Source organism: Thamnophis elegans, chromosome 1, assembly GCF_009769535.1.
Source record: "Thamnophis elegans isolate rThaEle1 chromosome 1, rThaEle1.pri, whole genome shotgun sequence".
In the NCBI taxonomy this organism is placed as follows: domain Eukaryota; kingdom Metazoa; phylum Chordata; class Lepidosauria; order Squamata; family Colubridae; genus Thamnophis; species Thamnophis elegans.
The window spans coordinates 78,365,949-78,393,840 of record NC_045541.1 but is presented as its reverse complement, the minus strand read 5'-3'; the positions used below and the strand labels follow the sequence as shown (position 1 = coordinate 78,393,840).

Below are 27,892 nucleotides of genomic sequence, written 5' to 3'. Positions count from 1 at the left end.
TTCATGCCTTTATGGTCTAAGGAACTCTTTTCTGATTTGTAATATATTCTCTCAGAAAGGGCCTCAATACTTACACAATGATCATCAAGAGCCTGACAGCTTTTCTGACATGCGGCTCCTTTGCTATCAGTGGTGGCATTTCTGCAGTCAAAGTAAACCATTGGAGCAGTACATTCTATCCAGAAGAGAGAAAAAGTTGGTATATCACATGAAAAGATAAATATACCTGTAGATATCATGGGTCAAAAGAACTAACTTTATTCATTTGCATTGAAGTCTTATCAACTTTCAGTTTTTATTGAGTCTCTAATTGAGTTATTGAGGAAGGAAGGAAGGAAGGAAGGAAGGAAGGAAGGAAGGAAGGAAGGAAGGAAGGAAGGAAGGAAAATCTGAGTCCAATTCATGTCATCTCAAAATGAGTACATTTTGCCTATTGTTTCCAAATATTTGCAAGAAAACCAGCATTTAGTTTTGTACGCAATTTACAGCCAATAAATAGTTTTAAAAAGGACATTATCAGCCCTTGAATTATACCTCTTCACTTCTCTCAAGCATTATATTTTCCAATACCCAACTTTTCTAATGAAAAAAAGAAAATTACTTCTATTTGCTTACTGTTTATATCATTTTTAAATATGTTGAAATCTCTAATATAATTTTAGCTTTAAACACAATTTGGGTCCAAGTAATAATTGCTTTCTTTATCAATCCATCTACAAGATAATTGGTTCTCACTAAAATATTAATTTGTAGTTTAATCTGTGTGTATTTACCTAGGCCTAAGATCCATTTGGAACATACTTGCAGTTACCATGTTCAGGACCATAGAAAATATTAAAATGCTGGTTTGTTTCTGGATTATCTTCGTTACATATTGCTATTTTAACTAGGCTGGTTCAACTTAAATGAAAAGATGGACCAAGAAATGTAAATGTGGGTAATGTCTCTTTATTTCTTACCTTTCTTGGAGTCTCCATCACCATAGCAGCTTAATTTTCCTTGATTACAAGTGCTGAGTAAAAGAAATAGGAATGATTATTGTGTCCAGATTATCTGAGAATTCCTAAAACTTTTTTTTTAGTTGAAAAGCTGCGGATTATCAATTCTACCCTAAAAAACACTTCAAAGGCAGAGTAGCTAATATAATCTAGATATAAGATTAAGTATTTAACATTTGTGGATAAACTTGTAAATGAAATAAATCTTAGCTCTTCCAAACTCTGCACTTTATGATGTTAAGCAGTGTCATTATATCCTTATAGCAAAACAAACAAACAAACAAAAAAAACCCAACCTTGGGACCAAATGAAAACATTATAGACTGACACTATTCTATCTATTCTTGATAATCAAGCTTACTTTGTAACTTAAAATCCTCTTACCACTTAACGCCATACTCATGGTAAACATCACCAGAGAGCATGGTTCTTCCTTTGTAATAGCAGGGACATTTGTTAGCAGGCACACATATTTCAGAATCATCCATATAAGTTCCAGGTTCACATGTACAGCCATCAACTGGGACAAATTTGATGTTGCAAGTAATATCAGGTTCACTCAGTGATTTGCAAGTAGGTTGGCAAGAACTAATTTCATAGCTATAATTCAGGGATTTGGGACAGATAGTATCTTTGGCTTGAAGGAAGAAAAAGAAATAATAGTTATTGTACATTGTTTAGCTGTTGATCTCAAGTCTTTGATAAAACTAAAAGAGAAAATAAGAATACAACACAGAATATGTGAATAACAACATACACAGAGCCACATCTGTGCTGAAAGCAGAAGAAAGGAATCAAGATCCATTCAGAACAATATTTAGTGTTTAGAGTTTATTTACAATTCAACACAATCATAAAAAAATATATAACATACTGCAGACTTAAATAGACTCAGGAGAGAGCAAATAAGCAGTCAAATAATTTGCTTTTCCAGTCCAGGTTAAATAAGACTGGCCCAACTTAAACACAATTGCGGTGTCATTTCAACTAGAATTGCCAATAGGGAATGACCACCTGAATTAATAATATCACATTAATTAATTAATAATTAATTAATAACAGTGAATAACAACAAGAAAATATATCACATATTGCAGCCTTAAAAAGATAATAATGAAAAGTTATGAGAAAAGCCTGGAACAATTTATACTGTATGAAATGCACCAAAAATGTTTTTAAGCCATATCTATTTGCAAACGCCATTCCCTTCTAGCACCGGTTAACTAGTTGGGTACTAAAAGATCTATATGAAAACAACCAAGTCAGAGAGCACCAAGGATCCCCAGTACTCTTCAGGCTGGTGTTTTCAGCTTAAAGTGTGGTTGGAGCTCCTGTCTTTCTATAAATCTTGGTGTGTGTGTGTGGAGTGTTGGCTTTGTTTCAGTAAATGGATTGATTGGCTGTGTGGTTGTATCATGATTGGTAGATTAGTGCTGATTGGTGCTGGCTGTGTGTCCGTTGTTGTTTTGTATTGTAACGGCCTGGCTGGTGGGTGGGACTCGTTTGTTGACTAGGGCTGGTTTCCAGATGTCTGGTAGGCGGGCGGTATTGTCACGTTTATTCATGTTGTGGGGGTGTTTCTCTATTTCAATAGCTTCCATAATTATTCTCTTGTTGAAGTGTTCAGTTTTGGAGATTAATTTCATGTCCTGTAGCTTTAAGGTGCTGGAAAAGGGAGGAAGTTTTTTCTTTTTTTTTACTGCGTTCTTGTGTTCTGCGATGCATGCATTTATTCTCCTGTTCATTTGTCCTATGTATGTTTCAGGGCAGATTTTGCATGGTATTTCGTAGACTCCTTGGTTTTCTAGCTGGATTTTGTTTTGGGGGTTTCTTAAGATGTTGGCTATTTTTTGGTCAGTGTTGAAGGCTGTCTTGATATTATTTTTGTGGAGAATTTTTCTGATTTTATCTGTGGTGCCTTTGATGTAAGGGAGGAGGGCGATGCCATTGTTCTGTTCTGTGTCTCAGTTCTTGTGGGGAGTCTCTCTTTGGATTAGGCTTGGTAATTGTTTTTCTTTGGAATCCATTGGATATTAATATGTTTGTATTAATTGTATTAATTGTATTAATTACATACTCTCACAAACCACGCTTTAAGCTAACCTGAAGATGGTAAGAACTCGCCAAAACATTGCCAAGACAATTTCAATCTTACACGGGGAAAGACCCGAATACAACAAGATATATATTTATTTATTTCCCTAATCAATGTATTACCCATTAAGGTGAAACAGGTATATAGCCCTCCCTTATGAAAACCACACTTATATAAGTTCCAAATGGTTATGTGTATCACATGTGTTGTGAAAGAGTCTATTGCATATTCAATGGTGAATAGATACCACCACCCCTCTCTAAAAAAAGTCTAAAATTCCTTGCTTGAATGGTTCTATCAGATTACTCACAACAAGCGCTGGTTCTCCATCCTTCAAGTTCAATTCCTTTGGCTCTGCATGCTCTGACATAGGAAGAGAGGGCAGCACACATGCACTTCTCACTTATCGTACAAGCACAGGCATCAAACATACAGTTCTAGAAAAGGGAAGGATATTCTTAATCAAAAATACTTTCCATCTCATTTCTTTTTACAAGGTTGACTCAGCCATCCATCCTTCCAAGGTCAGTAAAATGAGGACCCAGATTGTTGGGGGCAACATACTGACTCTGTAAACCTCTCAGAGAGTGCTGTAAAGAACTATGGAGTGGTAGATAAGTCTAAGTGTTGCTACTGCTATCCGACCGCTAAATTGAAATTTTACATCAAATCAGATTTCAGTGGCAATCTTTTAAGTCTGTCAAACTTCTGAAGTGCATTTAGCTGGGTGTGTCAGGCTTTGTTAGTAGAGTGATTTAATGTGCTTTCACATCATTTTGGCAATATAACACATGAGATTGAAAATACAGCTCTGTGGGTGACATTCAGTCTGTTTTTCTTCAGGAAGATCCATGAAGTGGAGGGGGTGTTTACAGAACTTTCTGCAATAACAGCCTACTGAAATTCACTAGATTCTGGCCACAAAGAACATTTGCTCACCCCTCCCCTAAAGGATGATCCTTACTTCCTACCATTGTTAATGTCTTTCCAAACAATGTTCTTAATTAAAATAGGTGATCATAGTACCGTATGATATGTCCTTGGATACACAAAGGGGTGGCATTTAGCAAAAGGTCCTTCAGGGTCAGTCAGGAGTCCACACCAATGATGGGCATATTTTTCTAAAAAGAGAAGCAATACGTCCATATCCTTTGGATCACTTCTACAAAGATACATGGCAAATTTCATCACAGATTACATTTCTAGCTTCAATGTTCACTTTATTAGCTTGCTAATTCAGACAACTATAGCCACATCTGAAAATGAGTGAAACAAACTTGAGTCGATTTACCCCATACCAGAGGAAGTATTCAGTAGGTTCTGACCAGTTCTGAAGAACCAGTAGCGGAAATTTTGAACAGTTTGGAGAATTGGTAAATACCACCTCTGACTGACCCCTTCCCCATCTATTCTATGCCTCCTGAGTCCCAGCTGATTGAAAGGAAATAGGGATTTTGCGGTAACCTTGCCTGGAGTGGGAAGGGAATGAAAATTTACAGTATCCTTTTCCTGCCAAGCCCACCAAGCCACACCCACAGAACTGGTAATAATTTTTTTTGAATCCCACCACAGCCTCATACATCTAATTCTTTTTCAAACTCTGTTTACAAGATCTTAATTTGCACATTTTCCAATTTTTCACTCTCGTTATCAATGCACTGCTTGTATTCCCCCCCACCCCAATTTGGAAGATTTCTATTGAGTTTTCCATTAACAGCTATGTAGAAGAAATTGAGAAGAATTGTTTTAAATAATGGCTATTTTGAAGTAATTCTACCCACCATTTTCAGTGCTCACGGTGCAAGGATCGTTAAAATGCTGTTTAATGTTGTCACAGGAAGCTATAGTTTTCCAGGTATTAGCAAATGCAGTTGCTGTTCCTTCTATCAAACCATTTAAGGTTTTGAAGTCATCTCTCTGGTTATGGTTAAAGTTGCCACAGAGGCCTTTAAAAGGAAATTTTATAATTTGAATGATGGCAAAATAACAAAATGCACTCTCTGAACCTAGGAAAGGCATAGAATTTTGAAATATTCCTTACCACACATTCTCCCTTGGAAAGATGGATCCAGATAAATGAATAACTGTAGCAAGGGTTTAATCTGGATCACGAGCTGAAGGCCAAAATTTGTTTCCAGAACGATGAAGGAATGTGAAGGCTGGAAGATTGTTACATTAGCTATGGGGAAAGAATAAATGCCATTCTGAATAAATCAGCACTTGCAGTTCTTCAGGAGAGGAGGAGCTAAATTTTGGGTAGTCATTTGCTACTACCACATTGGTGAACTGGGACTATAGTATAGAGCTTGATTACAAAAAACAAACAAACCCTGGTATAATTACTTTTACCATGTGTTCAACTATCATCCCAATGATATGATACACACAGCACATTTCACTGAATTAGTTAAGAGTCTAGCATATTGTTTTACATGGTTGCCTTCAGCTCTTTGTCTCCCACCTACAAATTGGCTATAAACAAACCAGCATTAAACTTTTCTGGTTAATTCCCTGTTTCCCTGAAAATAAGACCCCCCCCCATATAATAAGCCCAATTGGGCTTTTGAGCACACAGACTAAAATAAGCCTCCCCTGAAAATACAGCAACAGCCATGAGGTGACCATGTTCGCCACCTCCTGCACCTCAAAAAATAAGACCTCCCTGAAAATAAGGCCAAGTGCTTACTTCAGGGGTCAAAAGAAAATAAGACCCTGTCTTATTTTCAGAGAAACACGGTAGTTCTTCTTTCAGTGTTGGCTATGGTAATGGCCAGCTATTCTATTTGAACCCACAGTTAATAAAGCATCCTACTGTCTAATTGGTCTGTTTCTTCACCCCACTTCCTCATGGTAAGAAAGCAACCCCAAGACATTTTTCTTTTTGTGGGCAGAATTTACAGGGCATATAGACTTTTTGAAAACCTTGATACAATTTACAGATTTATAGAATCAACATTCACATCTATGCAGGCACAGCACCCAGCCTAAAACAAAACTTCCTTTCCACGACTTTCTAAAGTTTGGTTCTCTGTTGCAGCTGTTGTTATGATAAAGCTATAGTAGCATAGTGGCTGTTACTCTTGACTCACATTCTACAAGTCAGGTAAAAGTTGGTCAGCAATAACTTTAAAAAAAATATTACCTTTTTCTTTAGTTACCCACTTTATGATTTTAATTGGTTTTATTTATTATCTATTTTATTTACTTAATAAGCAAATTTATATGGCTGCTCATAGTGACTCTGTTAACAAGTGTAGCATAAGGTCTACTTAAAGTAGAAGGATTTCACCCCAGTTCCCAAATCACTCAAATGGATAAAGGTTGCACAGGAGTTACCACTCTATTTCTCTGGTAGGGTGGTTTTAAAAATCCAGATTTTTCACTAGTTTACTGGTGGACCAAAACTGTTAAAGATGTAGGTTAGATTACCTATAGCATTGCTTAACCAATCTTTGAGGAATTTGTAGTGACACTAACAGAAAAATAAAGTGAATTCTTCAGCAGATATGCATCAACCTCACAAATAACACTGCAGCAAAAGTTTAGCAAAATATTATCCAGAATTTGAACTGTGTTTGGAAATAAATTGGGAATCCGATGAAGTACAGATTTAAAAAAATGCTTTTTGAGACAGGTCCCTTAATCCAGTGATCCCCAACCCCCGGTCCGCGGACCGGTGCCGGGCCGTGGAGTACCTGGCACCGGGCCGCGCAGCGGCCGGGGGCCATGATCGCTGCAGCGGCCGGGGGCCATGATCGCTGCAGCGGCCGGGGGCCATAGTTTCTTTCTGTATGCAAATTAGGGCTAACTGGCACAAGGGGTATTACTGGACCACTGGTGGCACTCTGACGTCACCAGCGGCCCCCCGCCCCCCTGTGTCCAGCGCCGCCCTTCTCATTCCTTTTCAGCGCTTCAGCGCTGGCCGATTCCTGAAAAAAACCTAAGAGCGCCTGCGCAGCTATGTAGGGCTAGCGTAGACAGCGCTAGTAGCGTAGCCTTGCACTTTATATTTATGTAATTGTATTTTATTTTGTAAGGCATGTTTAAATACAATAAAATAAAAGTTGTTTAATCAAAACAATCTGATATATAAACAATCAATGTGTCGTCGCGAACAACGCCCCCCCACCCCTGCGCGCGCTCAGCGGGCCACGGTAAAATTATCAAAGGCTGACTGGTCCGCGGGGATAAAAAGGTTGGGGACCACTGCCTTAATCAATTGATTGCCCTAATCTGTAGAGCTGAGGTTTGTAAAGTCTTTTAAAAGCTGCATATGTTCAGAGGCTGACTAAGATTGAGGCATGGATAGTGAGCTTTCCTTTCCAAAAGAATTCGTTTTCCAGAACAGCAAACACAGTTGTCAGTCTGATACCAAACCAAATTTGATATGCTGAGTACATTTAAGATTTAAAACTCTTCCTTCTGCACAGTCAGATATTTCTAATGAGCTACATACCTACTGAGATAGGCAGCTGAGTAGACATCCCATTAACCATTACTTTGCCTTGATCGTTGATTGCAGCATACTGGTGAGTAAAAAGGAAGAAATAATCAATAGGTTCATTATCTTAAAAACTGATAAATAGAAATACGAAATTATCTTTCTATCATGAAAAAAACACTACTCTGGTCATTCAGTAAAGGCCATAATAAACAGAAAGGGTAGAAGATGTCAAAACTCTGTAACAACAAACTAATCTGCAGATGAATCTGTAGAATAAAGAAATAAGTCTGAGCTATGTTCACTCTGTGTGTGTGTGTGTGTGTGTGTGTGTGTGTGTGTGTGTGTGAGAGAGAGAGAGAGAGAGAGAGAGAGAGAGAGAGAGAGAGAGAGAGAGAGAGAGAGAGAGAGAGAGAGAGATTCAAAGCACTAAATATCTAACTCTCTCCAATCCTTTCATTACAGTAAAGAGAAGTTTACGGCTTCTGGAAATGTGTACAGGGCAGGATTTATAAAACAGTTACCATTCATCCTATCATATGCAAATTCATCCTCCATGAACAATTCTTTTGGTAATCTACTGTGATATTTCCTATGCTCTTCCAAAGTATCTTTCAACTCTTCAGGTAGATTTTTAGAGGTGACAGAAACTATTGGAAGCCATTTTTCCCTTTTTTGAAGGGGAATGGTCTGTGAGCAGGAGTGAGCAATGTCCAATTCCACACAGTGTTTTATTTTGTTTTCCTCAAGAGTACATTAACAGCTACATATTAATGTTATTCATATACATATCGATGTGAATATGTTTGCAAATGAATTATATGGGAAGGGAGGGAAAGTAGGCAGAAGGAAAGGTAAGAAGGGAGAGACATTACAAGTGTTAAGTAAAATTGTCTCTTCTCATCAATTCATATTTAAATAAATTATTTAATTTAATTTGGTTTATTTGTTGACAGGAATTTAACTGAACTATTAACTTAAGAGGAAAAGGAAATTTAACTGCTGTAATCCAAAGTTTCAAAGCTGCTTCATTTTACTTCTAGCAATGAAATTCTTGTTTAAATATAAAAAAAGAAGTGAATTCTGCTTATTAGATATATCATGATTTTGTCAGCAAAAGGTACTTTTTAGATTGGTAGGCAAGCCTAATGATTACATGCAGATTCTGAATTCAATGGCACCAGAGCCATTTTGATTCATTACGGTTCTTACAGTTTCTCCTCCATTGATGCTTAGAGTCACCGATTTTAAGCAGCTCTCAGAATCTGTGATGCCACATGGCCCAAGCTCACCAAGAACAGTAAAGGTTTCTTCGTCACACATCTGGGGAAGAGAGACCAGGAAAAAGATAATAACAAAATAGACAGATTTCAAGGATGTTACTTTAAAAACATTTCGGAATAACTTCTATAGTAATTTTTTGACTTTGCAAAGAAAGGGAATAATTTGAGTCTGTTTGGTTGGAAAAACAGGAAATTCTCATTTATTTTCTTTTTCATAATTTTATTAGAACAAAGAACTGAAGAGCCAGATTAAGTTAGAGCATTTCCCGAATTGTTCAGGCTCTTCCTAGCTAGCTTAATTTAGTTTTCATTATTAAATCACTTTACTGAGTAGCATACAGAGTTCTATCAGCTTTTGGATCCCACTAATATAGTAATTAATTAATCCCACTAATATAGTAATTAATTAATCAGTTTTAAATGGTTATCATTTACATTTCCTGGAAAGAAAACAATAGCTTGGTGAAGTTCTTCTCCATCACCCAAGAGCTCCTCTATTTCATGTACAAATGTAAAAGAAAACTACCATTTTATAGGGAAAGCTGCAAGATATAAATAAAATCTAGAAATAGAAAATGGATAAATCACATGTCATATTTATAGCCAATGAATTGACATCCGGAACAATACATATAATTTTATGATTCCAAAAATAGAAGCTCAGGTTTAGGTTGTGTACCTAAAGACATTTTTGCTAATGTGAAATCTTAGATGACTTGCCTTAGTTAGAATATAAGTACACTTTCCATGGAAATTATACCACACTTCATCATAGGTGGAGATATGTGATCCTCCTTCTATTGAGCAAATACCACGACAAGGAAGCTCTGTGCAATTCCACGCACCACCACTGCACACACTGGAGGAGAGAGAATCTAAAATTAGGGATTTAACTTTGAAGGAAAAGTACTTTACTTAACTTGTATTATTTTGCTATGGTATCAATTAAATCCCCATTCTGAATATATAAATGTAGAAACTTAGTTTGATTGAGTCAATGAATATTATCTTGTAAATTCAAAAGCTATGTTAGGCATGATCTACTACATGATCATAGCTTCATTTCTCAAAAACTAATAGAATGCAACAAACGTTTACATGTAGGTTTATTTATTTATGCTGCCAGACAAAATATAATATCAAACATTAATGTGAAACTATACACTTAAATATTAAAGAGAAAAATATATAGCTTATCTTCCAGCATGGAACGATATGACAGTGCTTAATGTTTCCGTATTGCAACTATGATTGAGCAATATTTTGCCATTCTTTTTGAGATTTCTAAATATTTATCAACTAATAAAAATATGTGTTGTCTTCTACTGTACATTTGGAACAATTACCAGGAGAGGTAATAGCTGCAAGTGTGCGAAAGCCTTTGTCTCTGATCTTGCAAAGTTTTTGACAGTCACAGTGAGCAATACTGGCAAAAGGTGGAATCCGTTTTCTTCTTTCTCCTAAAAAGTCTTAGTTTAACAATATGTTTATTAGTTAAGTGCTGTTCTTTAGTTACCCAGCTAAATTCAAAAATCCAGCAGAATCTTTCTTTTGAACTAGTCTGAAGGATAGGTTAATAGCCAGAAGTAATATATGCAATCTGAAAGGTTAAATGGAAGTATGGACTTTAGATCAGAGCCTAAAATCAGGAATTACAAATTAAAAAATATTGACATCACCGAGGAAAACTAGATCCCTGCACAAAGCATTGGTTGAATGTACCAAAAGATATTAATTACCAGGAACGGCATGGATCTGAATATGTCATCCCTGGAGAATAGGATTCTCCATTATAAATGCAGGAACATTGCTCAAAAGGGATGCAGGCTTTGCCATTGATGTCATCCAAAACAGTTCCTATGGGGAAAAATAAATCATAATGGATTTTCAACCTGTGCCAATACAGTTTCATTTCATTTTCATTAAAATTCTTTTACACAAATTTCTTTTTAGAAAGTTCAGAAGGGAGTATATATAATAGACAGTACTATTTTATTATTGTGTTTGTGGCACAGTAGTACAGTATACATACTTAGGTTTAATAGGTTAGGTTTATTGGTTTTGTATGCCGCCCACTCCCGAAGGACCCCAGGCGGCTCACAATAAACAGGGGGGGGGGATAAATAAGACAATACAAACAATATTAAAAATCCACAACAGACACAATTGAAACGGGGGTGGGTACTTCAACAACCCCCAGCCTGCCGGAACAGCCAGGACTTAGTAGCTTTACGGAAGGCCGGGAGGGTAGCAAGGGTCCGGATCTCCACGGCAAGCTCGTTCCAGAGACCTGGAGCAGCAACAGAGAAGGCATTGGCTGGCAGATGGAACCCGGAGAAGGCCAAGCCTGTGCGATCGAATTGGTCTTTGGGAGGTAATTGGCAGGAGACGGTCTCTCAGGTACCCAGGTCTGATGCCATGTAGGGCTTTATAAGTAGCGACTAGCACCTTGAAGCGAGTCCAGAGACCAATGGGCAGCCAGTGCAGCTCGCGGAGGATAGGTGTAACGTGGGTGTACCTAGGTGCACCCACAATCGCTCGCGCGGCTGCATTCTGGACTAGCTGAAGTCTTCAAACACTTTTCAAGGGCAGCCCCATGTAAAGCGCATTACAGTAATCCAGTCTTGAGGTGACAAGGGCGTGAGTGACTGTCTGAAGTGCCTCCCGGTCCAGGTAGGGTTGCAATTGGTGCACCAGGAGAACCTGGGCAAAGACCTCCCTGGTAACAGCCGACAACTGGTGATCTAAAGTCAGCTGTGGATCCAGGAGGACTCCCAAATTGCAAACTCTCTCTGAGGGGCGTATAATTTCACCCCCCAGACTGAGAGATGGAATAATTTGCCAATCTTTGGGAGGGAACATCAATAGCCATTCGGTCTTATCGGGATTGAGTGCAAGCTTGTTCGTTCCCATCCAGACCCTGACAGCCTCCAGGCACTGGCCCATCACTTCTACTGCTTCACTGAGTTGGCACGGGGTGGACAGATACAATTGTGTATCGTCTGCGTATTGGTGGTATTTAATCCCGTACCGCCGTATGATCTCACCCAGCGGCTTCATGTAGATGTTAAATAGGAGGGGGGACAGGACCAAGCCCTGCGGCACCCCATAATTGAGGGGCCTAGGGGTCGACCTCTGTCATCCGACCAACACTGACTGCGACCTGTCCGAGAGGTAGGAGGAGAACCACTGAAGAACGGTGCCTCCCACTCCCACCTCTCGTAACCGTCGCAGAAGGATACCATGGTCGATGGTATCGAAGGCCGCTGAGAGGTCAAGGAGCACTAGGATAGAGGACTGACCCCTATCTGACCCTATCTGGCTCGCCAGAGATCATCGATCAGCACGACCAAAGCAGTTTCCGTGCTGTAGCCAGCTCCATATCCTCACAATTCCTTCCCCCCTTGGTAACAGAATAATTTACGCTGAAGATGGCAGCTCACCTGGTGGACAAAAGCAGCCGTCTACACAGTGATCTTCACAGATATGAGATCTTTCAGAATTAGTACAAGTATTTGCACAAGGTGATCCACATTCTTGATATTGCATACCCGAAGAGCATGATATTGCTGAAATAAAAACAGTAAGACAAGGTCAGTTCTCCACACAGCATGGTGGTCATAAAAATAAGCTGGACAGAGAATCATTATCAGTAATATGTGTGTATCATGTTCTTCATTAGACTTGCAACATGCCATAATTTAAAAGAACTCTCAGCAATTAACAAAGATACATGAGATAAGACATCCCTGATAACAGGACAATTGCATCTTAATCATCAACATCATCATAATATCCCAACCAAAATCAAGGAAAAGCAATTGCTCATACTACAAAAACTCTGTGGAAGAGCTCAGTTTTCAGCATCATTTGAAAACAGAGGATTGGCCTGATCTCTGCCAGAAGATTACTTGATGCTGCAATGGAAAAATAGCACCTCATTGTTTCAGTCCCCCTTACTTTATGGAGAGAACCAATATAGTTTCTCTTGATACAATCAATCCAGGCTGAAGAATGGAATTCTGAGAATATGTTGGTGCCAAAAATATAGTTCTTAATACAGCAAAACCAGCATTTCATTTTGCACTTGGAAGCCTACTTGAAGCCAATGCAGGGGTCACAGCACAGGTATAATGTTTACTGGGGAAATGTGTCAGGTAACAGGTGGGCCACTATATTTTATAAACTATCAGCATTTGGATAGTCTCCCCAAGTACAACACATTGCAGTAATATAGGATGCAACTCCAAGTAGCAACTGAACTGCCATTCATAATTAATGGTTTTAAATGAAATGTATTATGTTTTCAGAAATCATTTTTAAATTAAAGTGGCTACACAGCACATCCTACCACCTGTCTCTTGTTTTTTGCATATATTTCATGTTCTTTATTTATGGTCTATGAATGCTAGCCAAATAGTTTATAATTTATATACATCCATTATTACTTTTTGATGGACACACAACACAGAGAAGATATCTGTTCTGAGTCTTTCTCTCCTTTTCCTTTGATGCTTCATTGTTCAAAACTTCTTGAAAGCAGAAACAATATAAGCAAGAACATGATTCCTCAGTGACTGATAACCCAGTTCAGTTGTTTCTCCTCTGAGCTGAATAACTGAGCAGAAAAAACAGAGCTTGCCATACACAAGCACATATCCAATTGTTCATCCAAATGCTTTCTTCATCTCATTGTTTAAAGAATAGTACTAATATGTTTTAGTATTTTTGAAGAATGATTCATTTTGTAGTCTTTGTGACTTTCCCAATCCCTTTGAACTGTATATTGTCTGGGAAGGTAAGACTTGCATCTTCTCTGACCCTTTAAGCTGTTCATACTCTATATTGCCAAAAGTATTCTCTTACAACTGAGTCTGATTATGTGGATGGGTGAGCGAATACTTTTGGCAATATAGTGTAACTCTATAACTAGTACAGAGATCTGTCAAATGCAATGTTTTATTTGTAATGTAATATTTATTCATTGTTTTCTGTTGCATTAGAAATCTATTCATTTATATATTTTTTTGTTTTGGCAGCACCTTTTTATTTCCATATTTTCAACTAGAAAACGAATCTGAATCCAGAATCCTGAAAAGTCCAGAGCAGGGATGTCAAACTGGAGGCCTGTGGGCCAGATGTGTCATGTGAAGGTCACGCCCACCCCAGCTCCGCTAAGGGAAAAAACGTCATGAAATATCACATGATGGCAATGGGATGCCGTGAGTTTGGCAGCTGTGGTCCATAGGCAGAGATTAGACTCAAATTACTTTGGTCACTTGTTTGGCAGAAGTTTACACTTACGGCATAGTTCTGGACTTCTCCAGTTTTGAGGTTGGCCACCAGCATGAGCACATTGTCGAGAGTATTCAGTGAAAGTGTAACAGAGACAGGAGGCTTTTTCAACTTCATCACAGTGACACAAGTCATGTACACAAGCATCAATGTAGCTATCCACACCAACAATATCATTACATCCAGAAAATGCAGAACCAGTTAGTATTTTCTGACAAATATCCTAGATGGAAAAACAAAAGGCAAAAGATTTTATGACACAATTTTCTTCTAAAATGGGGGACGTTCCCTTTTTTAAAAAAAGCCCTCATTTTTCATACTTATATCATAGATTAGATCACTATATTTTACACAGTAACATGAGCCCTTCCCAGTGATGTGCGGTGAGGTTTATGGCTGGTGAGGCAGCAATTTTAGACTTGTGGACTTCAACTCCCAGAATTCCACAGCCAGGCATGCTCAGTTCCGATTTAAAGCGACAGCATTTATTTTTCTCCTTTGCTAAATAAGTTTCCTTCTTTCTTTTTCTTCTCCCTTCCCCTCTTTCCTCCCTCCCTTCCTCTCTCAAACACACACAGACACACACACACACACAAAGTTGCACCAGGATTCAGAAAATTTAGGTTTTCCTCCTCAGCCCATGTTAGCAATACCACTAGCAGCATTTTGGCTGGCAGGTGTACATAGAAGTGGAAATTCATTCTACTGAAAACATTGTTTTTGCTTATGATTGGATAATTAAAATTTCAGAAGACCCAAAGGCACAGTATTAGAGTGTTACATAGTGCATAAACTAAAGAACTGTCTCAATATGCTCCCTCCCCCCTCTCAAACACACACACACACACGCACATAAAGTTGCACCAGGAGGATGAAGTTTGAATTCCTCCTCCTCCCTCTGACCCACACGTACCTTTTTCCAGCTGTTTCAGAGAGGATTTCAACTCTGCTCTTGCCTGCCGTCATGAAAAGAAAAAAAATGTAAAAGGAAAAAGGCGAGAGCTGAGGTCAGGCTGAGCTAGTTGCTGCCAGAGTCACCGTGTGGATGATTCTGCTTAACTGTTTGAAAAAGCCTCTAAAAAAGCACCCTCTACAGGAGGAGGTGGGAGAAGGATGTGCCTCATCTACATCAGGAATTTTTCGGCTTTTAACCCTTGCTTAACTCTGCTCGAGTGATCATAAAAAGTCAGACTAGATGAGGCACGTCGTTCTCCTGCTGCCTCCTGTAGAGGGCACTTTTTAAGAGGCTTTTTTAATCAGTTAAGCACTAAGCAGAGTCATCCATGGTGACTCTGGCAGCAACTAGCTCAGCCTGACCTCAGCTCTTACCTTTTTTCTTTTACATTTTCTTTTCTTTTCATGACGACAGTGGTAAGGCTCTGCCTCCCCTGCCTCCCCTGACTGCATGTCCCTGGCCCTTGCTCCAAAGTTAGATTCCAACCTAAGATGTCAGACCCCAAAACAAGATCAATACATGGTAATTCTTCCAAGCTGAGTTGTTTATTGTTTCACACATAGGCAAAATCTTGCCAGACTGATCATGCTACTATCTGTATCTACAATATACTCTGTGAACTATTAAGGCAGAGTTGTCTTCACTCTCTTCTTCTCATTCACAACATCTGGACTGATTTTGACTCTTATTCCTCTGGAATGCATCCCTTCCCTCCTGGAAATTCAGCTCCTCTCTACCTTCCATCACACAATATAATAATAATATAGCTGTGGAGCAGATTGAAAGAGAATCAATTATTTTCAAGGAAATGGCAACTAATAAATTTTAAATGTAAGATTCTAGAATCCTTTTGCAAATCAGACAAATGCAAAGCAGAAGAATAAGAAAGAAAATTCTCACGTATTCATCAGTGCAATTCTTCTGAGGAGGAGGTAGAGGATCATCACAAGCTTCTGTTGGACTAGCCACCTTCCATTGATTCCCAAACTGGAAGTCTGTTAAGGGGGTATCTTCAAAAATAAAGTCATAATAGAGATTTGTAAGCTAGTAGTACCTCTGTCTAAGTTTTCCTTTCAGGAAAGCCATATCAAATTAGCTATGAAAGTTGATCAAGATCTAAAGATTTGTGCTTCCAGAAAAGCAAAAATAATCTAAATCCAATCCCCAATTAATTAAAGAGTCATTTCCTGTTTGTAGCATCTCAACTTTCATACATGAGAGAGAATATACATTTTTCATATAAAATTATATTGATGTAGACCGTTCAGAATCTGTCTATACATAAAGTATGAGGTGGTATAATAAGGGGAGATGGGAAAAATGAAAAGACACTCTTGAGTTCAGGTTAATTCCTGGCAATTACATAGACAATGTGCAATTTTTCTGGATACCACTATAGTGTACCTCGCCACTGGATAACATGGGATTTTTGTTTGTTTGTTTAACTTTTCAGTACAATTTATGACCCTGATATTGTGGTTAAAGAGGGAAAAAAAATCTTTAGTCCCAAATGTCATACAGTTACACCTTTCAAACTTAAAATAACAAAATATCTACATATTATTTTGAAATCACAAATGATTTGATATTCTTAAGTCAGAGAACAAGGTGATTAAAGTACTAATTCTAAGTTTGAGGTCATTTAAAGTTTAAGAACCTCTTTGCTTTGGTGAATATGGAACCTAATATTCATCCAATTTCCAAAGATGACAGGTATCAAAATTACCAGGCTGTTAATATGAATGATCAAAATATTGAGGCGAAAAAAGGTTTGTTTGTTTTTTGCTATTCCACCGTATTGAAAAATCGGGATTATGAAAAACTACAGCATGGTTCTGTAGCATTCATTGAATAAAGAGGGGTAAACTGTGATAAATAAATCCAATAAGTCCTTTTTATATACTTACTCTCAAAATAAAATTCTTTGTACTTTGGCATGCCATTAAAATCTCCACAAAGTCCACAGGTCTGATTGGCATATTTTTTATCAAGTTCCAGCTGAAATTACATATGAGAAGGTTGATAACATGTAATAGATTAACCCTCTCTAATAAATATTGGAAATTCAAGGCAATGCCTGCACTAGATAAACCAAAATGGTGTCTATCAAAGTTGTATTTCAACAATCCAAAGTGAATTTATTGGATAGAAATTTGAGATTTCCTTTGTGAGTCCCAGGCTCAATATTATTCATAACAACCTACTTTTCAATGTATTAGTCCTAACAAAAGCAACTCCTTTGTATCCCTTGTCATTTCTGCAATTTTGAGGAGGGAAACACCTCCCAAACCCCAAATTTGCAAGTAAGGTTACAACCTATGCAACTAATAAATTATCAGACAATGAAAATTTGAGAATACAGACCTGTGTATATGTTAAATATATAATCTAAATGTGCTTTCATCTTTAAAAATAGAAACAAAATGTCAGGTGTAGAAACATGCTTGGTAGCTTACTTCAGTGTGAAAGGGTTTTTAAATAAAGGACCATTATTTAGGACCATTATTGGCAACATAATAGTTACATACAGCTGTATATAAGAGCGTTTGAAAGAACATTCTTTGTCTTTATAGCTAATCTGAGAAGGTTAAAGGAGGAACAAGTATTACTTTGGTATTTGTGTTTCTGCTCAATATCTTATTTTATTGCATTTATATCCTACTTTTTTTCTGAGAACTCCTGATGTTATATAGAGAATAATTCCTTAAGCTTATCCCATAATAACAATTTGTAAGATAGACCAACCACAGAGGAAGAATGATTGCCTCAGCCATGTTTCAATGGAGATTAAACCAAGGACTCCCCAGTTGAAGTCTTAATTTAATTATTACATTACCTTTGTTTGCCAATTGATTAATTCTTAATTTGAGCCATCTCTTTGCTTGATACATTAAACCTGAACTTAGATGTAGAGTTATGATTCCAGCTTAGCCATCTCTTTTCATTATTACCCAATTTGGATGATGAAACAAAGTTCCCTCAAGCACCGAGGGAGAACATTTCAGTATATAACTGCTGCTTCTGAGAGGATCTCCTTGCAAATGAACTTGACTTTTGAATTTTAGTGATCATATCTATATTGAGAGGGATGATCTGTGACATATATGGTTGCAAGTCATGTGTAGCCTTAATTATGTGTCATAAGCAAAACTGTGGCCCAGTAAGCAGCTAGTGTTATCTTCAATGGTTGTGCAATGTGATTATTGTCCACTTAGCTCTGGCTTTTAGAACTCTGAATCAAGCATAAAGATGGCTTAAATTCAGTTATCTCTCTGTGTGTCTCTCTATGTGTGAAGTGAGCTCTAGAAGTGAGAGTGATCAGAAATCACAGAATGCAGGAAGTGTGCTAGAGAGAAAAACAGAAAACTGAGAATGGCTTAGAGTATTTTGGAAGACGTTGGCATCTGAAACTAGATTCCATCCATCCATCCATCCCTATTTTGTTACAGCTCACATTTATGTTCTACATCATTATATACTTACCATTAGACTGTCTTGTTTATTCCACATTAGAGTTAAACCATTTTTACCATTCACTTTGATATAGTTGAGAAAATTCTCTATTTCATATCCAGGTCCATTGTAAGGTAACTGAATCCTGATAAGAATGCATTAGAAATACAGAGTGTCATGTAGGTCACAATATTTCTACACGCCTCATTTTTTTTTTGCCTGGAATTTTAGGCATGCAGTATTTATTCAAGTCTGGTTTCATTTTTTTTAAAAAAAGGGGTATTGGTGCCTTGATGATGTTTTGTATTATTGTTAATATAAAATATATGGGCAGAACAGGCAAATAGTAGTTTGAAAGCCACCATTGTCTTTAGATGTATCAACTGGTGTCAGATGGGCTCAATTTCTATTCTACTTCCTACTTTCTAAGGATACTTTTTCATATTACATTGAGTGCTCCTGACTATTTCTGCTAGGTTTTTGGCTATTTTGAAGAGGCAGGAATGCCCTTCAACAGAGTCACTACTTATTCTGACTTGTAATATTTTTAGAACTATACTTTAATGCAAGTGCTGTGATAATACTCAGTTATGAATGACTAGAAAAACAATAAAATAATGTAGTGACAGACTTGATAATAAACTCATGGAGAAACCTAACAAGTTGAGGGAAGAAAAAAATAGTAATTAAGAAAGTCTCTGCTTTCATTCAAATCAGCAGCTATTTATAAAGCGAGTACAGGTAGTCCTTGACATACAGCCATTTGTTTAGTGAAAATTCAAAGTTACAACAGCACTGAAAAAGTGACCCTTTTTTCACAGTTATGACCATTGCAGCATCCCTAAGGCCATGTGATCAACATTCAGATGCTTGGCAACTGGCATGTATTTATGACAGTTGCAGTTTCCTGAGGCCATGTGATCACCTTTTACGATCTTCTGAAAAGTAAAGTCAATGGGGAAGCCATTGGATTTAATGACCATGTGGTTCACTTAACAACTACAGTGATTCATTTAACAACTGTGGCAAGGAAGATCGAAAAATGGGGCAAAACTCACTTAACAACTACCTTGCTTAGCAATGGAAATTTTGGAATCAACTGTGGTTGTAAGTCGAGGTCTACCTGTACACCAACAATTGCACCATTACAACATTCATTATACAGATTGCTCTAAGGATTACCGTATTTTTCAGACTATAAGATGCACCTTTTTGTCTCCTAAAAGGGGGTGAAAATATCTGTGCTTCTTATAGACCAAATATTGCTGAAACCCTACTCCACCTGCTGGCCATTTTTTGGCCTTTGCACACTCTGTTTTCAGGGCTTTTGGGGGCCATTTTTGAGGCTTTTCTTGGCTTGTTTTTGAGGCTTTTTACAGGCCAATTTTGAGACTTTTTCCAGGCTATTTTTGAGGCTTTCCCAGGCCATTTTGAGGCTTTTTTTCAGGCCACTCGTTTTGGAAAAAAATTCCCCCCTCAAAAATGGCCTGAAAGAGCGTCGAAAATAAAAACTTCCTATTCCTTTCAAATCCATATAATACTACAGTAATTTGTTTTTGTCATCTCCTATTGGTTAGAAGAACAGTTTCTGATGGATAATTGTTTCTAGTCATTATCTAGCCTCTTCAGATTGTTGGGTCACATAGCTATCAACTCACCTAAGGATTGCAACCCTTCCTATATTTAAAACTCACAACAGAAAAAAAAATGTAATCTAATAAGATGATGTAAATATTCTTTTCTTCCACATGTATGCTGTACATAACTTCTTATCATGGTATTCTGCTTGTTTCTTTACTCATGTTCCAAAAGTTAGAAGCAACGGACACTGATCAGAAAAATCTAACTTGTCTTCATCATGAATGTTTGAAATAATGCCATTTAGGATGTCCTCAAATCTTGTACTCATCTGCAAGTGTTTTGACATTACAAACATCTGCATCTTTAGTCATGTTTGGTGATATTTGTCAATACTAACCATGATGATGACAGAATATGCATATGTGTTATCACAATACTTCTTCTGCTCTTTGGCATTTATGGTCTAATGTTGAATACAAATATGAAAGGCTGTGTTTGTGTCACAATGTATGATTTCCCTTCTCTTACCCATCTCTTGTGGATGCCTAGGTCTGTAGTCCATACTTCTACATGAACATTTTGAGAAATACAACATTCAGAGTATGTTGTGAATTCTAGATGAGAATCTCCACAAAACATAACTATTCAGCATGCAGAACTAAGGACTTACCTGAGGTGGGCTGCTGCGGGTTCACACATATTCGGGCGATCCTCTAGCTAGGATTTTTCCCAGTTCGGTGAACCTGCAAATCCCATCCCTGGCTGGCCCCACCCACCCCACCCTGCCCCTCCCAGGAATCTCCATACACCCTGTTTTGGATGCTATGTGGGTACAGGGCCCACATGGAGGCTCAGGGTGGGCAAAAAACAGGCCTCCTGGAAGTTCCAGAAGTGGGGCTGCTTCTGGCCTCTGGAGTCCAGAGGGAGGCTATTTTCATCCTCCTGGAGGCTCGAGGAAAGCCTCCTTAGCCTAGGGAGGGTGAAAATACCCTCCCCATGGTGCAGGAGGGCAACTAGGCCACACCCACCCAGCAACCGGGCATAGAACCTGTTGCTAAAAATTTGAAGCCCACTCCTGGACTTACCGTTTGTCATTTGCCAAAATTTGATCCTTTTCCATTTTAAAATATGTTCCAGCCAGCATCACAGTGATATGGCTAATTGTGGTGGTGTTCCCCACTGTTTGGCGTTTAATTTGAATGTTGAAGTCCTCAAATGGTTCTGTGCAATGGTAGGCAAATATGTAATCGCAGACTCCAGGAAAATTATAGATGTCACCATCAAATGTCTTGAAGTGAAAGGCACCCCATGTGCTGCAGACCTGTCCATTATGAACGGAGTGAAAGGCTGTGAAGAGGATGTAAAGAATTAATATATACATATCAATACATACACCATTATTACATTTTGTTTGGGGTGGATAAATAGATAAATAGAGGGGCATAGAGCTTAAACATTTAGACAGGGAAGAACTTTGCAGCATTTGGCTCCTTCTCCTTTGTTGCTCTGGTGATTTCTTCTTTTGTGTTCTTGACTTAGAAATGGAGTAATAATAGTTCTGGATTTTCTCTAGGCCTGGGTCCAGTACTCTAATGTCTTCCCAAGTGTGATGAATCACCTGCTATTATGGTGGAGAAAGCTCTTCTAGAGGAAAACCAGCCTGGAGGAAGCTGAGTAATTGTGGAGCAATCACCAAGCAAATCCACAAGATTAAAATTACTGCCTCATTCTTGTGTATCAACTGGAGCAAACCATTATTAGATACTTAGTAATATGAGTTTGAGTAATATTACTACTGTAATGCGCTCTACATGGGGCAGCCCTTGAAGAGCATTCGGAGACTTCAGCTTGTCCAGAATGCAGCCGCGCGAGCAATTGTGGGTGTACCCCGCTACACCCATGTTACACCTATCCTCCGCAAGCTGCACTGGCTGCCTATTGGACTCTGGATGCGCTTCAAGGTGCTAGTCGTTACTTTTAAAGCCCTACATGGTATCGGACCTGGGTACTTGAGAGACCGCCTCCTGCCAATTACCTCCCTTCAATTAAATCCCACAGATTAGGCCTCCTCCGGATTCCATCAGCTAGCCAGTGTCGACTGTCGACCACCCAGAGGAGGGCCTTCTCTGTGGCTGCTACGGCCCTCTGGAATGATCTTCCCATGGAGATTTGGACCCTCACCACCTTTCAGGCTTTCCGCAAAGCCGTCAAAACCTGGCTGTTCCGGCAGGCCTGGGGCTGATGAGTTCCCAGCCCCACTCAAATTTGTTGTGACTGTTGAGGAGTTTTTTAATCTGTTTTTTTGTATTTTGTTGTTGTGTTGTTTGTTCTCTTTGTATTGCCCCCTTTCCCTATCGGTTTGTTAGCCGCCCTGAGTCCCTTTGGGAACAGTTTTTTTAATAAAACTGAAACTGAAACTGAGTTTCCTAAACTGCAAACAAGCAAGCTCAGCAGTAGTAAAAAAAAAAAAAAAGCCTTGTGCCTTCACCAGACTACAACAGACAGCAGATTTCTCTGCATCATGATAGAGTTAAAACAGATTGCAAAGGTCTGTAAATACAGCTAAGTAGATTGCTATTGTTGTGGAAACAAGATCAGAATAAAGCTAGATGAGACCTTGGAGCTCTACTGGTCCAACCCTCTGCTCAAGCAGGAAACCTTATACCATTTCAGACAGGTGGCTGTCCAGTCTTTTCTTAAAAACTTCCAGTGATGAAGCACCTACAACTTCTGAAGACAAGCTGTTCCGTTGGTTAATTGTCCTCACTGTTAGGAAGTTTTTCCTTACTTTCAGGTTGCTTCTCTCCTTGATTAGTTTTCATCCATTGTTTCTTGCTTTGCCTTCTGTGTGCTTTGGAAAATAAGTTGACCCCCCTCTTCTTTGTGGCAGCCCCTTAATAATGGAATACTGCTATCATGTCACCCTAGTCCTTCACTTCTCCAGACTAGGTTCACCCAAACGCTGCAACTGTTCTTTGTGTGTTTTTTGTCTCTAGTCCTTTAATTATCCTCTTTGCTCTTTTTCCAAAGTTTCAACATCTTTTTTGTAATGTAGCTACCAAAACTGGATGCAGTATTCCAGATATGGTCTTACTAAGATTTTATAAAGCAGTACTAATACTTCATTTGATTTTGATTCTATGGGAAATAAGGGAAATAGGATCCTTAAAAATAGTATAGAGCAAATGGGTGGTGGTGGTGGGGGAGGAGAGTTAGTTGGTTTGTTTCAAATCCGTGATCAGTGATAGATAAGAGACTAAGGACATTGAAGCTAGTTACTAAGGACATTGAAGCTAGTTACCCAACAAAAGAAAATTACATTAGTGAAAAAAACCATATTGGGCACACTGGGTATTGTCTACATACTTTATGCCACTAGGCTTAAAATTTTGGACCTGGACAACCTAGAACTATGCTGCCTATGGTCTGACCTAAGCTTAGTATACAAAATTGTCTGCTACAACACCCTACCTATCAATGACTACTTCAGCTTCAACCCCAATAATACATGGGCAAACAATAAATACAAACTCAAAATAAACTGTTCCAAACTTGATTGCAGAAAATACGACTTCAGCAACAGAGTGGTCAGTGCCTGAAATGCACTACCTGACTTTGTTATTACATCCTCAAACCCCAAAAACTTTAATCTTAAACTGTCTACCATGGACCTCACCCCATTCCTAAGAGGTCTGTAAGGGGGCATGCATAAGCTCACCAGCATGCCTACTATCCCTGTCCTACTATTCCCATTTATTTGTATGCATTTCTTATGTATATACTTACACCTGCTTATACTTTTATGTTTATATGTTATATTCATACTTACACTTGTTTTCTCATACATGCTTGATAAACCAAATAAAAATAAAAATAAATAAATGTCATTCTTGAAAATTCACTGTACTTCATAGTACAGTGCTTCATAGTTTTTATCACTAGTTTATGTATTCAATATTGACTAATGGTCTACTTCCTTTTTGGTTATAGCATTGTTTACCATATTTATGTCATTTGTTTCAAAAAATTCTTTGAAGTAAGAAAAACGTTGTACCCTCATTTTTGACTGCCTGAACAAATCCCTGCAGTTTTCTTGGCAGATTTGAAAAGTAGCTTGCCCTTGTCTTCTTCCTAGGGCTGAGAGGGAGTGACTGGCTCATGGTCATGAACTGGCTCTGTGTTTTAAGGCAGAACTAGAATTCACAGTCTTCTGGTTTTTAGCCTGTTGATTTCAACTACACTAAAGTATACTAAAATAATCCCCAAACCCAAATCTGGTTAGATGAAAAGCAGACTAAAGAATCACAGCAGCAAATGGAATAATACAGATATAGTAAAATTCAGAATGTAAAATCAGCAGCAATGCAACCAAAATAAAATCCTTGAACAAATAAAATAATTTAAGCTGTTACTAAGATTTCTAAGAATAGCTGCCAGACATAATGATTTATGGAATTATTTCCAAATCTGCTGAGATATTTGGTGTTACATATCTGCTGAATTATCCATCAATCTGTGTTCAGAAAGTCCTTGACTCACAACAGTTCATTTAGTGACCATTTGAAGTTACAATGGCACTGGAAAAAGTGACTTATGACCATTTTTTTATACTTATGACTGTTGCAACATCCCCAGGATCAAAATTCAGATGCCATTTGGCCATTGACTCATATTTATGATGGTTGCAGTGTCCCGGGATCATGTGATCACCTTTTGCAACCTTCTGGCAAGTCAAAGTCAATGGGGAAACCAGATTCATTTAACAACCGTGTTATTAATTTAACAACTACAGGGATTCACTTAACAAATGTGGCAAGAAAACTTGTAAACTGGGGCAAAACTCACTTAGCAACATAAATTTTCTCACTTAGCAACATAAATTTTGGATTCAATTGTGGTCGTAGGCCGAGGGCCAGCTACCATCAGATGCTATATTAATATGGCTCCATGACTAAATCTCATCAAACTTGCAGCCCATGGGCCGGGTGTGTCACATGCTGACCACGTCCAGTTTAGCAAAGGGGAAAAAAGTCACGATACATCACATGATGGGGCCATGATGATGCAAGTTTGACACCCCTATCATAGATACAAGAACATTTCATTTTAGTCTCTTACATGATATAACAGGCATTGTTTTCATTGGTGGGATGATGGTAACTCTTTCAGGTACATCTTCTGCACTTGAAGCTACAAAGAAAAGAAGAACATTTGCTTATTTGTGTGCACACATACAGCAGAATCAGTCAAACAAGGGTTTGATAAAAATTATGTCAGACAAATGAGCAGAGCCTGAATTTTTCATTGTTTTTTTCTACTTTTTAGTTACATGACTAAATTCAGTTTATGCCTCTTTTATTTTGTTTTCCTGCTAAAATTGAACATATGTATCTCCTTTTATTGAGAATTTAATTGATAAAGTTCAATGGTTTCAATACAGGTGGCTGGATATTCACAAAAAAAGGATGTCAAGACCCATCTCCCATTTGCTCATCTCTGCCCTATTCCTTCATCATGTATCCTCAAGACATACTGGCTTTCTAAATCCAATTTTAGTGACTTCCCATACAGTTATGTGGAAGCTATCTGTGGGAGAATGTTCCACATAAAATAGAGAAAAACAGGACATTTGAAAAGATTGCAGAGATTCTTGAGATCCTCCAACTTGGATTACCGGTAATTGATACAGTATAACATCTAACTAAAATGAAAACAATATTTTAAATGGACATAATCTAACAAAGCTATACCCTTAATAATCTTTGTCAGAATGGGGGAAAATGATATTTTGAGCACTGCAACTGGTAGAATCAAGGATTAAAGTTGGAAATTAATGACAATCAATGTAGCTGATTGAAATGAATAATTTCTTCATTCATTTCTGTTTTATATAGTCAAAGTCTTCATAGATTGATGGTATAACAGGATATGTATTTCAATTCAGGGAAGAGGAGCAGTAACTATCAGATGCTTTATGGGATGCAGCAAAACAGGTCTTCTTAGTGGTTCTTGAATGAGATGAAACCATATTACCCTTTGAAAAACAGCCAAATGGAAAACATTTCAGTCTAAATTCAAATCAAAAATTTGATTCACATCCATTTGCTATTAAAAGGGTTGTGGGTCATCTCTTTATATCAGCTGCAAAAAAAAATTACGGAAAACTGACTCTTTGTTCCTATCTGGTGGCCATCCAGGTTTTGCAATCCAGATAAAAGATGAGATCAGATGCAAAAACATGGGTGTCTGAACAACTGAGTCTCATTCCATCTCTCCATTTATATAATTACGAAGAATGAATATTTTTTTTCTTTTTCAACAATATCCAAGCTTTTGATAGGAGAATTAATCTCCTTAAAAACAGTATATGAAGAATATACTGTACACTCATGTCTATACAAGGTTATTTTTTAGATAAAGGGAAGCAGTTAGTGTTATTTTTCTTTGAAGGTTAGCTATAGACTACAAGGTTTAATATTTTATTTAAAAATGAAATGGTTCAAGATCTTCTTCTTAGGCCAAAAATGCCTCACTCATTCCAATCTCTTCAAATAAGTAGCATAGCTCAAAACATTCTTTGAATGTTAACTTTCCAAATTCTATATAGGCTTTACAAATTAATGAAGGCACAGGAATAACTTAAAAAGTCTTCCTTCTGAAAGGTTTCTAAACAAGAACAAACAGTAAACATCAATACAAGCTAATTATTTTGATAAGAAACTTGGGTTGAGGAGGAAATAACTTTTGGAGAGAGGTTTATACTTTTATAAGATTAGATTTAATCTTCAAAGCCTTCTTTACAGATACGTCATTAAGCATGTTTTACTTCAGGCTGCATCAAATTAAAAGGCTTCCTTCAATGAAGATACATTAAATATTTAGTTTAAATAGTACTAACTGTTGGGGAAAGGAACTTGCTAAAATTGAAAATTCCATATAATTTACAAATCAAATGAACTGTGTTTTTCAAAATCAATTATATATTTAATTGCTTTTAAAAAATAAATATACCACAAAAATGAGAGGGTTTTTTTTTTACCTTTCTGTTGGATACAGCAGATCACCAGAATTACAACCCATAATGGTATCCTAGGTCCTTTACCAAACCCCATCTTGAATGGAGCTTGGTAGCAATGTGTGTGCAACCAGCCTCTGACCAGCAGGACCAAGTCACCTGAACTCTTAAACTCTTATATAGTGGGATATTTGGGCTATTTTTCCATGCAACTAACAAGGTGGAGCTGTCAGAGGTAAATAGAGGATGCTCTTCCATTTCCTTGATGGTTAGCCAGGAATGTTTGCTTTTGGTGAGGTGTATTGTTTTTTTGTCAAAGTTCCATCTAGTAAGGGAAATTAGAAATGAATAACCTACAGGTAAGAATCCTTCTTTGACAAAAAAAAAGCCATTGAAGATCCGGGAAAAAAAATAAGCTCAAGGATCTTTTGACCAGAACATGGTTCAAACAGACTATTATTTAAGGTTCTGGATATTGCTAAGTATTGTTGTTAAGCACTGATTAAACGGGGATTATAGAAAAGAAGTAACATTTTTATTATTTTGAGCCAACATCTTGCTTGTATGTATTCAGGACTGATGAGGCTTGAAAGTTGAACTACAGAACTCTTTTGATTTCTCCTAGTACATTGCAGATAGAGGCACTGAGTAAGGATCACAACAGAAATGCCATGCTGCAGTGGCCTTTCTGCCCATTAGATTCAGACCGCTATCACTATCTGAAAAAATAGTTTGATTGGATAGTAAAAAAATATTTTACCAATAAAGGAGAATAT

At 37.8% G+C, this 27,892-nt stretch overlaps 1 protein-coding gene across 1 annotated transcript in view; it reads right to left on the bottom strand.

The window, feature by feature from the left end:
* LOC116505519 (mucin-5B-like) overlaps positions 1 to 27,213 on the bottom strand; it is a 71,081-nt gene extending 43,868 nt beyond the window's left edge. Inside the window, exons 1-19 of the mRNA XM_032212783.1 lie at positions 27,141 to 27,213; positions 25,220 to 25,291; positions 21,187 to 21,448; positions 18,551 to 18,665; positions 16,975 to 17,065; positions 15,968 to 16,077; positions 14,122 to 14,335; positions 12,261 to 12,386; positions 10,557 to 10,674; positions 9,538 to 9,676; positions 8,747 to 8,857; positions 7,550 to 7,619; positions 5,135 to 5,272; positions 4,875 to 5,039; positions 4,120 to 4,214; positions 3,404 to 3,530; positions 1,383 to 1,635; positions 960 to 1,012; positions 75 to 175 (exon numbers count right to left, since the gene is read on the bottom strand). Of these exons, the coding sequence (XP_032068674.1) occupies positions 75 to 175; positions 960 to 1,012; positions 1,383 to 1,635; positions 3,404 to 3,530; positions 4,120 to 4,214; positions 4,875 to 5,039; positions 5,135 to 5,272; positions 7,550 to 7,619; positions 8,747 to 8,857; positions 9,538 to 9,676; positions 10,557 to 10,674; positions 12,261 to 12,386; positions 14,122 to 14,335; positions 15,968 to 16,077; positions 16,975 to 17,065; positions 18,551 to 18,665; positions 21,187 to 21,448; positions 25,220 to 25,291; positions 27,141 to 27,213 (2,433 nt within the window). The remainder of the gene's footprint in view (positions 1 to 74; positions 176 to 959; positions 1,013 to 1,382; positions 1,636 to 3,403; positions 3,531 to 4,119; positions 4,215 to 4,874; positions 5,040 to 5,134; positions 5,273 to 7,549; positions 7,620 to 8,746; positions 8,858 to 9,537; positions 9,677 to 10,556; positions 10,675 to 12,260; positions 12,387 to 14,121; positions 14,336 to 15,967; positions 16,078 to 16,974; positions 17,066 to 18,550; positions 18,666 to 21,186; positions 21,449 to 25,219; positions 25,292 to 27,140) is intronic.
* Positions 27,214 to 27,892: the final 679 nt, after the last annotated feature.